The 13,274-nt window shown below is 46.1% G+C and overlaps 1 protein-coding gene across 2 annotated transcripts in view; it reads left to right on the forward strand.

Annotated features, from left to right (window-relative positions):
• Positions 1 to 13,274, forward strand: part of PCNX2 (pecanex 2) — a 186,896-nt gene that overhangs the window by 67,047 nt on the left and 106,575 nt on the right. For both annotated transcript variants that reach the window (XM_053913245.2, XM_024561815.4), the window contains exons 16-17: positions 2,953 to 3,062; positions 3,509 to 3,605. In XM_053913245.2, the coding sequence (XP_053769220.1) occupies positions 2,953 to 3,062; positions 3,509 to 3,605 (207 nt within the window). The remainder of the gene's footprint in view (positions 1 to 2,952; positions 3,063 to 3,508; positions 3,606 to 13,274) is intronic.

The following is a 13,274-nucleotide window of genomic DNA, read 5'->3' on the forward strand; positions in this document are numbered from 1 at the left end:
CCCCAGTTCATATGTTAACACTCTAACTGCAAAAGGGATGGTATCAGGAGGTGAGGCCTTTGGGCGGTGCTCAGGTGCTGAGGATGGAGCCCTCGAGATTGGGATTCGTGTTCTTGCCCCTCCCACCACGTGAGGACACAGTGACAAGACAGTCATTGATGAGTCAGACAGAACCTGGGGTCTCACCAGACACCGAATCTGCCGGCACTTTGACCTTGGACTCCCTGTCCTCCAGAACCGTGAGCGGTGAACTTGTGCTCTTTAGAAGCCACCCGGTCCTGGGGTATTCTGTCACAGCAGCCTGAACGCGCTGCTCGGTAAAGCATGTGGCAACAGCAGACGTGTACTGAGCATTTGATACTGGCTGTTGCGCTAAGAATTTAACACACAGGGTTTCACGTAATGCTCACAACAGCCCTATGGGGGGTGACTTGTAAATGGTTAGACAAGGAAACGGAGGCTTCTGAGCTTGCCCGGTATCTTCCTGCAAATACTCAGCCGAGTTGGGACCGAAGTCGTAGGCCAGAGCCACGCTTTTAACTGCTGCTGTGCCCTGGGAAAGACCGTCCCGCTCTGCCCTTGTGGACACTTGGACACAGTGACCTTCCCCCTCTTCTGTGTGCCCTACAGAGGAAAGGATGGTCACTCGGAGCCGGGCGTTGCTTCTGTACATACTAAGTGCCTTGCAGGGCCCAGCTCCACAAAGGTGTTCCGAATCCACTGGGGTACTAAGAGTTCCTGCTGTCAGTGGGGCTGAACGCATGGAGGATCGGACGTTAATCAAGGAGTCGCTCGGGCAGATAGGTAGTCACGGCAGCCCCAGGTAAATGCTGGGGAGTTGGAGGAAGGGGCCAAAATCACTCACTCTAAGTCCTCTTGCTGATTTGATGTTTTTACCTCCCACTCCCTTTTCTGCCAGTCTGCTATCTGTAGGAGGAGGGAGGGTCTCTCAACACTAATGAGGGTGGCTGTCACTTGTATTTGCATTGAGGAGATTTAATTACGTAGAGAGTAAATGAGAGGGGACTGAGGGAAGGGGTATTAGGTGAATAAAAGTAGGTAAACAATTACTTAAATAAATTTAGTGGCTTCAATTTCTTGCGTGCGAAGACCATCCATCATACTCTTTCTTTTCCAATTAATAAAAACTAACACTGATAGACTCCTTTGCAGTGCACGAGGCTGTTTCAGATCTCATTAAGTCATTAAGTCAATTCTTCACGAAAGGTGTCATTGTCATCTCTATGTGGAAGAGACAGCCAAGCCCCTGAGAAGCTAAGTGCTTCCCACAGAACCATTCATTCCAGGAAGTGCTGAGCTTGGGATCAACCTCTACCAACGCCTGTTGCCTTGACCTTTTCTCTGTGTCATGCAGTGACAGTCGTTTCCAAGGTCAAGGTTACTAAATCCTTTTCACAGTGATTTTTTCCAGCATTTGCATTTTTATGGGCTGCAAGAAATTGTGAATTAAATACTCAGTGTAGGCAAGCACAGAGGAGTCAATGGAAACAAATAGAGCTTGGCGGGTTTCTCTCTCTCTCTCTCTCTCTCTCTCTCTCTCTCTCTCTCACCAGCCAAGTGTGAAATGGAAAGAGAGAAGCCCTAGGTGGAGGCCGGAGCAGGGAGTGGAGGAGTGCATGTGAGGGTGGAGGCGGGCAGCTCCATCCACTCACAGGCACCCGCAGAACCAAGCCTGCCCTTTGCAGGAGCCCCACGAGGAAGGACCGTGTTGCCCTGCGTTTCTTCCGGGCGGGGCTCCACCTAAAAGCCACTTTTGATTGAGCCGCTGCTTCCTGCTGTGGAAGTGCTCAGCACTTGCTTGTCGTACCTTGTTGTAATTACTTGCGTGTTCTTCCTTTCCCAAGACCCGGTGTCTGTCTCCCTCCCAGGAGCTCTTTGGTGCCTGGCACATAGCAGGGGCCAGTAAGTCTTCCTGTGCCACCAGGGAGACAGCCCCAAGTAGGTGGGTTTCTTCTACTGGCAGAGCCCTCTGTGCAGATGGGACCCTGCTGGCAAAGGCAGGGGGTCAGGAGGCAATGCGTCTCAAGGTCCTGGCTGTGTATACTCTAATGGTGAGGAATGGGGCTGGAAAGCTGGGCAAGGCCAGATCCCAGTGGGCTCACGTAGCTTCCTCTGGAGTAGGTGGGATGAGGGAGTCAATGAGGAATCACAGAAAGATAATGTGTGGGGGACAGAAATGGGATCGATGTGCCTTTCTGGAGAGCTGGACCCCTGCTTTGGTTATGTGGCGGACGACCCCTCCGTGGAGTAGGGGAGGGACGTGGAGACTGGCATCTCATCTTCCCGCTATGGTGCTGTTAGCAGTTGTCTTGGAGACAGGGCAAGCCCTGCCCTGGAGGATCCAATGAAAAGAAGGGACAGATTGGAGGGAAACGGGAAAATACAATGGGCTGGTGGCGATTGGGAGAACTGCGTGAGGCCCCAAGGTGCCTACTTTGAAGGGGACTGAGGCGTCATTGTCCCATGTACAATGTTTCGTGTATCTTGTATCTCCGTTGGTACACATCTGTGTTTTTCAGAGTGCGTGGCTGCTTACCTTCTGGACAGACCTTGTATGTCAATGCAACTCTTAGGGCCATTACTAGGTATCACCTAGAGTTCAAAAGAAGCAAAGGGTTCAACATTTCATCTTATGTAAACCCTAAACTTAGTTTCAGAAGAGATCGAGTAAATGTGTTCTCAGAAATACCTACAATCCGTGTGCGGTGACCCCACCACACCCCAGGGCTCGTCAGAGTCGCTGCTGGGACCTGAGTGGGCGGGGCTCTGCGTGGCCCTCAGGCGCTGGCGTGGGCGTCGACAGGTGTGCAGACAGGACGCCATGTCCATCGGGCTGGGAGCCGTGGACGGTGCCTCCGGTTTTACAGATCGCGGCCCTGCGGCTGCGCACCCAGCACGGCGTGACAGCTGCTGCCTGGTGTCTTTCCTCAGGAACCATGGAGCACACAGCACATCCCGGCGCTGTTCTCAGCCTTCTGTGGCCTCTTGGTTTCGCTTTCCTACCATCTGAGCAGGCAGAGCAGCGACCCCTCTGTGCTCCTGTGAGTACCACGTGCGCCGCACTGGGACACACACACACACCCGTGACACACACACACACTCTGTGGGTTCCTGCAGTCCTGCTCTCTCACCAAATGGGGGACAGCTGTGGAGTCCCAGTGCGGTTGGACTCTTCCTAGCTGGTCCCTGGGCGAGGGTGGGAGACAAGCAGGTTGACCAGAAACCCCTGAGCTGCCAGGACCGCTTCAACTCCACTCTGTGCTCCGCAGTAAAGTGCACGATGCAGGAACGGGCGAGGGCTGCAGCCCAGGCTGCCTCTGCCTTTCCGGTGGGCGAGCATCCGAGGTGCTGCAGCCGCCACCGCGGTGTCTCCTCAGTGGCGTTAGCTCCAGGGGTCACGCCGGGGAGACTAGACCGGCGTCTCTAAAAGGAATTGTAATGGGCACGTATTTAAAAAAGTAAAATCTGTGTGTTTTCCTATTTTCAGGTCCATTATTCAATGCAAATTATTTCCTAAATTTTTACATCAGAATCTGGAGGAGTTGGCTGAAGACCCTCTCCCCAAGAAGATGAAAGATTCGGTGGTGAGATATTTGCGCTGTATACCGTTTGCATGACGGGGTGTGGAGCTTGTCGAAAACCCGGGCTCTCAGTGGGGCCCTGGCTGGCCGTGCCCAAGAGCTACCAGTGCAGGGAGAGGTGCCCTGCCTTGGCCTGAGCATGGCACATGGACCGCAGGGGCCTCTGCATAGTGTGAACCTTTCTGGAAGGCAGCTGCTGTCCGCGTGCCGCAGACACCCAGTTGGCCTGGATATTCAGTCAGCTCGACCCACCGCTGGCACCAAGCAGCAGGCAGGCCGCACACGGATAGAAACTTCTCCAATAAGCATGCAAGCAGACTGCCTTCCTGATGCGCCCCACCTGTATCCGCTCCTTGTCTTCTTGCCTCAGCCTCGCGCCAAGCACTGAACACTCTCTCCAGGGTGTTTTGGTCCAGGCTGGCCTTTGCACAGCCCTTGTGAGGAGCCAGCCCCTGGGCTCTGGAATTATGTCCAGGATGTTGGAGAAGGGCACAGTCAGGCTGGTTGGAGCAAATGAGGGAGAGGAAAGAGAGAAGGAAGGGAGGAAGAAGTAGACCAAGGGGTAGAAGATGCTGCTTCCTTGTTCACCAGGAAAATGGTTCAAACCCCCTTTGGGCAGGGGTGCCCTTTTCGGCATCCACTTCCAAACATGAATACGTTGAAGAGCGTGCTCGTTGGTTATATAATCTCCCGTTTATCTGAGTATCGGCCTTGCAGCGGGGTGATGTCTGCGGGTCACGATCTTCCCGTGTTTCGTAGGAATTCAAATCGAAGGAAAAGCAGTTAACGGTAGGTTGGTTGCAGGCCCCTCCGTCCAGGAGCCATGGCTCGTTGTCTTGGTCTCCCCAGCACATGGGGTGCTCAGTACGTCCCCCTGAACTTAGATGAGTTAAACTGCTACCCACCCTTTCAAGACAACGTGTAGGACTCAGAGCCAACAGGGTAACATTTTGAAAACTTCCTCTCAGCCCCTGTGCCTTTGATGTGGTCACAACCCAGGCTAAAGCATTGGGGCTTATTTGTCATCACAAGGGAATGAAAACATAAATCCCTGATTATGAATAAGGGCACGATTCATTAATTAAATTTTTTAGAGAGAGGATAAGGGAGGGAGAAAGACAGGGAGAGAACCATTGATGTGAGAAACATCGATTGGTTGCCTCTCGTTTCCCCCAACCGGGGACCTGGGCCACCACGCAGGCACGTGCCCCGACGGGCCATCAAACCGCCGGTCTTGGGTTTGCAGGATGACGCCCAACCCCCTCGGCCATACCAGTCAGGGTGGTTCATTAATTTTAAAAGCAGGGGCATGTTCAAAGGAATAAAAAGTGAAGCAGCTACCGCTGATGAGATGGCAGCTCATAAAGAAAGAAGACATTTGACGTTCGCGTCGTGTGCCGGCAGACTGATAGGGACAAGATCAAAATGATGTTCCCAAGTCAGCTTCTGGGAAAGCCACTGAGCGGCCTGAAAAATACCCGAACGGTTTCCCATGAATGTCTGAGAGAAGCTCTCTTCCCCGAATGTTTCTTAATTTCCTGACCGATTAAGGTGCTTCGTGATTTATTGTAGTAAGAGTAACGCATGAATTACAGTGAACCGTGACGAGAGATCTGCTCGGCAGCGGCTGATAGCGTTTCATCAGCATAATTAGACGGGCTGGGTAGGTGTTATTGGCTCACTCGGTTCTCACACACTCTGAAAGGCTTCGCACAACGGAGAGCACATCCTTGTAGGAGGTTTAATGTGAAGTGTGTTCACTTCTCTGAAAAGCCTTCGGCTCTAATTATAATATTTTAATGGGACTATCAGATGCAGCTTTTACAGTTCGGTGCATAATACTTTTGTGTCGTAGTGCAAGTATAAAATTCCCCTCCTTGTCTGTGATTTTGTTTCTTTGTGTCTTTCTCTGGCTGCCTCCCTCTCTCCTCTCCCTCTCTCTCTGTCTCCCCTCCAATTTTAGTTTGTATGAGAAACCCCCAGAGAGCCAGCCTCCTTAGGTCACTTTTCCATCCCTCCCGCTGTTATGACTCATGGGCCTCTGCATATTTTACTATTACCCAGGTGACTCCGTTGAGGTGACCCAAAGACTGCGCTTTAAGGGACATTGACCTGGAAACAGAGCTACCTGTAGAGCTTACCCATTTTCATATGAGCAACATAAGTGATGCACAGAAGCTCGTTCCCAGACGTCAGTGGTTAATAAAAGTATGCACCTCCCGCTGCTGTTTGCCAGGTCAGCCTTTCCCACGTGCCGAATCGGCACGCTCGCTCCTCAGCGGCATTGGCTTCAGCACTTGCTCGCCTTCTGATTGGTTACTTTCATTGTGTCTATTTTTCTGAGTTCCTGGAAACAAACAAACAGAACTACCCAATTTTATCTGTACACTTCAAACAGCTGCTTCTGAACTGTTGTGTGCGTCGTGTTTTTGATTTTGTGCCCGCCGCCCGCAGCCCCGTGTAAATCTCCTGGCTGCCTAGTGCTGGACCAGGGCTTCTGAGGCCTCCTTTTAGGGTTGAGTGTGAAGTGCTACATCGAATGCCACGCGGCTTTCAAATGCTTTATATGCTAAGAGCTGCTATATTTATTAAATACGCGTGGACTCGCCGTCAAAATGGGGAAAATAGTAATAGTACTGAATATTGTTTTAGAAGTTCTGGCTAGCATACATCTTGAAAGAGAAACAAGTGGAGATCGCGTTATTGTATTCAAATGGAATGCACAGAAAAGTTAATTAGAATTAACCATGATTGATAAGAGAATTCAAAAATACCATCAGAGACAAGAAAATTTAGAAAAGCAAGAACATTCTAACCCATCAACACAAACCTTAGAAAATGTAATGAAAACATAATTCAACTGACAATAGCAACAAAATATATGAATTGATGATAGGAATGATTTTAACAAGTGTCAGAAATAAAGAAAACCACAGCAGCCTATTAAAATGCAAATGAAGTTATGAATAAGGTGTGATAAATAGACATAACCTGATTTGGGGGTAGGAAGGCTGAGATTTACTAAGTGTCATTTCTTTCTAATAAATCTGTAGGTTTAATACAGTTCCAAGCAGTTACAAAGAAACTTTGTTTACAACTTAGAGAAATGCCCCTAAGGTTCATTTAAAAGAATAGCAGTTAATAGCTTAAACAAATCTGAGAAAGAAAAATAAGAAAGAGAACCTTAGCACTGTGAGATTTAACAGTATATTATGAAGACTGAGTAATCAAAAAAAATGAGATTCATCCAAGATTAGAGAATGAGATTAGTGAATCAGTGAAACACAGAAAGGAGACAAATTATTTATGTGAATTTATTATGTAAAAATTAAATGTCACACCAGGAATTGATTATTCAGTATATGGTGTTGGGGTATTTGTTTAGTGGTGGGAGGGAAAAAGGAATTTTATGAGCTAACCCCGCGCCAGACACCGGCGTGTGTGAGAGAGAAATAGAAAGAGGGAGATCAGATGAGACATCCCGCCTCTGATACGATGGCAGGCCAGACTGTTGTAACCAAACACTGTGCTGATTGAAACTAAAAATTCTGAATCAAAACCAAAAAAATCCTTTAATGTGACAAAAAAAATAGCAAAATAATAAGTTACCAGGTTAAAACTGCTATGAACAAGAATGCCTGGAAGAAGCAGAGCGGGATGCTTCTTTTGCCTCAAGAGCATCTGTCTGAGGGGACCGTGAGCCTCGGTTTTCAGCTCTCGGACTGCAGGGAGGAGACATTGAAGCCTGTCCTGTCAGGTGGGGGGTCCAGTGTTAGACGGTCCACTCTTCAAGCTGGGGCACTGGAGGGCCCGCCCTCAGTGGGAGGGCGAACCAGAAGGAATGAGCTCCACCCTCCTCAGCGGTAGGAGCAGGCTAGCAAACCCGCCTCAGTGCTGAGCATCAGAACAACAAAGTAACCCTCGAAATGTTGTAGCTTCGCACGGATTTACAATCCAAATCATGTTATCTGGGCGTCACAGAACGCCTCAGTCTGTGAACACAGTTTAAAGTGGCCTCCAATGGGGAACACCTCACAGCAGAAAAAACATGAATTTTCCACAGCGGACTCCCTCCTCCTAGGCCTTCAAGGCCTGATTGCCAATGCCCATCGTCCAAGGGGAATGAGCAGCTTACAAAGAAAATTTAAAACTATACAAGGAAACAAGGAACCAGCAGAAACAGATCTGCAAATATTTCAGATGCAGGAGCTACCAGCCACAAATTTTACAACTACCCCTACTATGTTTAAAGAATAAAGACTGCTTAACATTCATAGACAGTAGAAAATGTTTAAAACGATCCAGCATGTTTGAAAGAGAGCCGCATAGACCTTTTAAACAAACGAAAACCAAAAAAAGAAGCAATTGGAGTTAAACACACGCACGGTGAGTTAGACACCTCTGAAGAGAGAATTCTTGAACTGAAAGAAAGAACTACGCAGGTTTCAGCACACTTAGGCAGGCAAAAAGAAGAAATCTGAACGAGGTGAAGAAATGGCAAGGGTAGGGTAAGAGACCTAACATATGTCTAATAGGAATTCCAGAAAAAGAAAGAGACCGGAGCATAATCAATATTTGATGAGGTCACATCTGAGAACGTGCCAGAATTGATGACAAACACCGATGTAGGGATTTTAACATCCCAGTGAATAACAAGCAGGGCACATCAAAGAATAAATGATTCACACAAGTCAAGCCCGAGTGAGGCTGGAGCACAGTGAAGATGCAGACCATCCTAAAGCATTTAGCCAACACGAACAGATCACATTTAAAGGGATCGTAGAAGCCAGAAGACAGTTGTTTGATATACTTAATGTTCAGTAAATAAAAGGAACTGCCGAGCTAGACTCTATGTCAAGTGAAGATATCTTTCAAGCAGGAAGGCACGATAGAAGTGTTTTAGACAGACAAAAGCTGAGGGACCCTCACTGAATACGGTTCGGAAGGATATTCAATGGAAAGTGATCTCAGATGGAAAATCTAATTAGCAAGAAAGAAGAAAGAGAAAAGAAAGTGGCAGATATGTTAATAAATATAAACAAGCATAAACTGTGTAAAACGATAATAGGAGTTGTGGTTGTAAAGAACGTAAGGTAGAATTAAAATACGTGACTACAATTACACACAAGTTTGAGTGGAAAGAGAAATAGACCCCAAGGCTTGCAAGTGTGTGGCGATGTCCAGGAGACAAATAGAGCTGTTGATTAACTTCAGACAGTGAGAAGTCAGTGTGCATGTGGGAATGTGTACTGTGAAGATTTCTGTTCCCACCAGAGGAACGTGTGACTCCCACGTCTGTACAAAGGGGAAAACGGAACGATTAGAAAGTAGTTCTCTGTAAGTAACAGAATACGATAGGACCCTTCCGTCACATTGCTCTTCCGAGTCCGTTCCAGATGGGCTGAAACCTGAGAATGTGATGACAGAACCTGAAAGCACTTGTCGTCATAGGAAAAGGCATTATCTTTGTGATGTCAGTCTAGGAAAGCATTGTTAAAAATGACACAAAAATTCAAGTTCATTAAAACTATGACCTTTGGCCCTGGCTGGTGTGGCTCAGTGGATTGAGTGCCGGCCTGCGAACCAAAGGGTCACTGGTTTGATTCCCAGTCAGGGCACGTGCCTGGGTTGCAAGCCAGGTCCCCAGTGGGGGCGCACAAGAGGCAACCACACATTGATGGTTCTCTCCCTCTTTCTCCCTCTGTCCCCTCTCTAAATAAATAAAGTTTAAAAAATTATGACCTTTGATTTATCAAATAATACAAAAAAAGAGACAAAAAGCAGGCCATACAATGGGCAACAATCACCGAAACATGTATAGTTGACAAAGCACCACTGTTGAGGTGAGTGTAAAATTCTAATCAATCGGTGAGACAGGCTGATATCTCAATTAAAAATAGGCCAAAGACTTGTACGTGCATTTCACAAAAGAGGAGCTGTAAATGGCCAAAACATTAATGTACAGTAGTCTCCTCTTATCCTCGGTTTTGCTTCCTGTGGTTTCAGTAACCCCTGGTCAACTGGGGTCTGAAAATACTAAATGGAAAATGACAGAATTAGACAATTGATAAATTTGAAAACTTGTGCTGTTCTGAGTGGCGTGGTGAGCTCTCGCGCCGACCCACTGCATCCAGCCCAGGATGTGAGTCGCCCCTTCATCCAGGGTCTCCACCCCGTCTGCCCCCCCGCCCCCGTCCACTCAGTCCCTCATTGGCCCGCTCGGTTGTCAGACTGACTGGCGTGGGGTCACAGTACTGTGTTCGAGTCACCTTATGTTAGTTCATAATGGTCCCCAAGGGAGAGCAGAGGTGCTGGCAATTCGGATGTGCCACCGAGAAGCCGTAAAGCGCTTCTTTTAAGTGAATCAGTGTGCATTAAGTGAGTAAGTGTGTACAGGAAAAAATATAGTACAGATAGGGTTCAGTGCTATTCAAGGTTTCAGGCATCCACTGCGGGACTTGGAGTGTACCCCCATGGATGGGGGGGCTGCTGTATATCCAAACTAAACTCCAAAGTAAACCACACTGAGTTACCATTTTACACCTACCAGACTGACAAAAAATTCCAAGTTCTCACAACACTAAGGGTTGACAAAAGTTTGAGCCAGAGAATGCTCATGCAGGGTCGGTAGGAGTGTGAATTAGTATATCCACTTTGGAAACAGTTTGGTGTTGTAAAATTCCAGCCACGTACACGCTGCAGCCAGCAATTGTCCTGGATGTCTGCCCTGGGCAGGACTGGGCACGTGTACCAGCATACGCGTACATGTGGAAGATCGCTCACGTGTAAGGACGTCTCTGTAAGAACCCCACGCTGAAGCCCCTGGAAACTCCACCCACAGCAGCACGTGGGCTGTAGAGCAAAGGAGAAGACCTTCCTACGGCCGCGTGTAATGGACGGGCAAGCCTTAACCACACAACGTGAGCAGAGAAGGCAAGACACAGCATGTGCGTCCAGGATGGTGCCGTCTGTCTGGGGTGAAAACAGGCAGACTGAGCCGAAGTGCTTATAATTACACTTATAAAATACATGAGTAGCAAAATCATTTTCTTAAAGCAAGAAAGGGATCTTCACCACAGTTAGGGGAGTGGATAGGAGCCCCCAAAAGGGAAAAGAAGGGTTTGTGGCCAGGGAACCACTTACCAGGGGCTTTTTGGGCAGTGGGAATGCTGGGTTTCTTGAAGCAGTTGGTGGTTACTGGGGCGTTTGCTTCATAATTACTCTTTAAATTGTGCGTATGTATTTTATGCACTTTTCAAAAAAATACAAATGAAATCAAATATTTATTCAGGTTCTAGAGAATGAATGATTTTCCAGACTTGGAATCCATAAAATAAAAACACACAGAGTTAGATTTGAGTACATGAAAATTTTACTTCTGTATGTAAAAAAGGCAATAACATTTGAATAATTTATTAAAATATTTGCAAATTTGACACAAAATAAATTTATCGTTCATGTAATTTAATTTTAAAAATTACAAGCAAATGATATTATTACATATATTTCATTTAGGAACCAAATATTTAGCATGTCAACTCTATGACACACATCTGCACTTTTGCTTGTAAAGAAATGCAGAGTAAGATCAGAGGGCACACTTTTGGTCCACTCAGCACAGGATGAGTTAACGATGTGGCCAATTGTGACACCTTGAGATCTCTTAGACTTTGTATCTGTGTAAATTATGACAATCATTTGGAAAAGCGTAACTTATCAAGGATTGTAAAATACTCATAACCTATGACATAGTAGATCTGTTTGTCAGTTTTTCTAGGGAACTCATTCAAACTGTGGAAACAGATTTAGGTGCAGAAAGACTAGGACCGAGCCTAACTCACCGCGGTAAACCGGAAGGCAGCCTGTCACGTGCCTCAGGGTGGGGGGGTGTTTGCACAGCCGCAGTTCATTCGATTAATGTTTCCAGTGCCCACCACGGCACTGCGTGGGTATGTGCGTGAATATGTGGATGGCACAGCAAGTTGGCAAATGATTTCGCCACTAAGTGACTATTAGTGAGTCTATGCAGTAATATAATATGTAATATGCTTAGTAAAGTAAGTTCTGTTGAAAAAGGTAGAAATTACATGCACACTAAGAATAGGCATTTATAAAATATGCATAAAAACCCATTTACATCTGGATTACAACTACAACCCATGGTTCAGCATTCACAGGCGAAAATGGGGTCCAGCAAACAAATACTGCTAGTGTCAGGATGTAATGATTATGGGTGACCTCCCCTTCTCCGTGTCCCAGAGTGCTGCAGTGTTACTACGTCACCCGGATGGAAAATTTAATCATCAAAACTGCGGAGACCTTATTCTAAATTTGCATTTTGCTTAGGTCCTTTGTACTCATATTTGTGTAAGATCTAAGATTGTACGATTTCCTTCTAAGGCATTTATCAAAATGAAACACATATTCTAAAACTCTAGTTTCAATAAGTAACTCAGCAGAGTCATAGATTGTTTTAGGCTTCAAACATGTGACGGAAGAGGGAAGTAACAGGAATTATTCTTCTGTGTAACAAAAGGAAAACCCACCCCCAACAAAACACATGCAGACACACCCCCCTTTGTTCTGTCCTGTCGTTCTCAGTGCCTATTTGGCGCCAGTACTTTTAATACCTGATTATTGTGGCTTTGGAACAAGCCTTGAAATCAGACGTCGTGTGTCTTCCAACTTTGTTCTCCTTTTTCAAAGTTGTATGTATCTTTCAGAACCAGAGCTATAGAACATATAAGCGAGCAAAAAATTATTTAACAAGAAAACCAATAAGAATGACCAGTTTTTTACAATGTTAAAGGCCACTTCCTCAGGACACAGCAATGCTCTCTCAGGTTCAGGTGTCTTTCAAGATTCTTCTAAAAAAATAATATTTTCAGCAATAAAACTTCTGGAGCAGATAATATCTACTTCGTGGTGGCTGAAAGGAAAGAGGAAATGTTGCCTTTTCATTTCTCTGATGTTACTTTCACCAATATGAGAGGTCCATAGTTTCATTAATTAGCACCAAGAATGAAAAGTTCAATTAATTAGCATTTAATTTAAAAGTACATCATTTTTGGTAAAGAGTCTGTTCAAAACTTTTTTTTGGCTGAATGTTTTTTAATTGATTTTTTTTTTGAGAGAGAGAGAGAGAAATAGCGATTTGTTCCACTTTTTTATACATTCATTGATTGGTTGGTTGATTCTTGTCTGTGCCCTGACCCGGGATCAAACCCGCAACCTTGGCATATCGGAATGATTCTCTAACCAACTGAGCTACTGGCCGGGGCCTGGATAGATGTTTTGCAAATATTTTGTCAAATCTTCAGCTTGCCTTTTCATTCTGTAACTGTCTTCTGAACAGCAAAGGTTTTAAATCTTCATGAAGTCCAGCGTAATGACTTTTTCTTCTGTAGTTCTAACTTTTAGTGTCCTATTTAAGAAGGCTTTGGCAAACCCGAGATCAGCAAGGCTTCCTCCTATATTTTCTTTGAGAAAAGAGAGTGTACGTTAGGCTTATGATGCACGTTAAGTTCTGTATGTGATGCGAGGCGTCAAAATGTCTTTTGTAGTCGTTTTGGTTTTTGGAGATGGCGATCCCGTTGTTCCCACGCTTGTTGAATAAATCACCCTTTCCCTCAGTTATGGGCAAGGTGTCCTTTCACCTCGGCACTTTTATTT

The sequence above is a fragment of the Desmodus rotundus genome, chromosome 10 (assembly GCF_022682495.2).
Source record: "Desmodus rotundus isolate HL8 chromosome 10, HLdesRot8A.1, whole genome shotgun sequence".
NCBI lineage: Eukaryota > Metazoa > Chordata > Mammalia > Chiroptera > Phyllostomidae > Desmodus > Desmodus rotundus.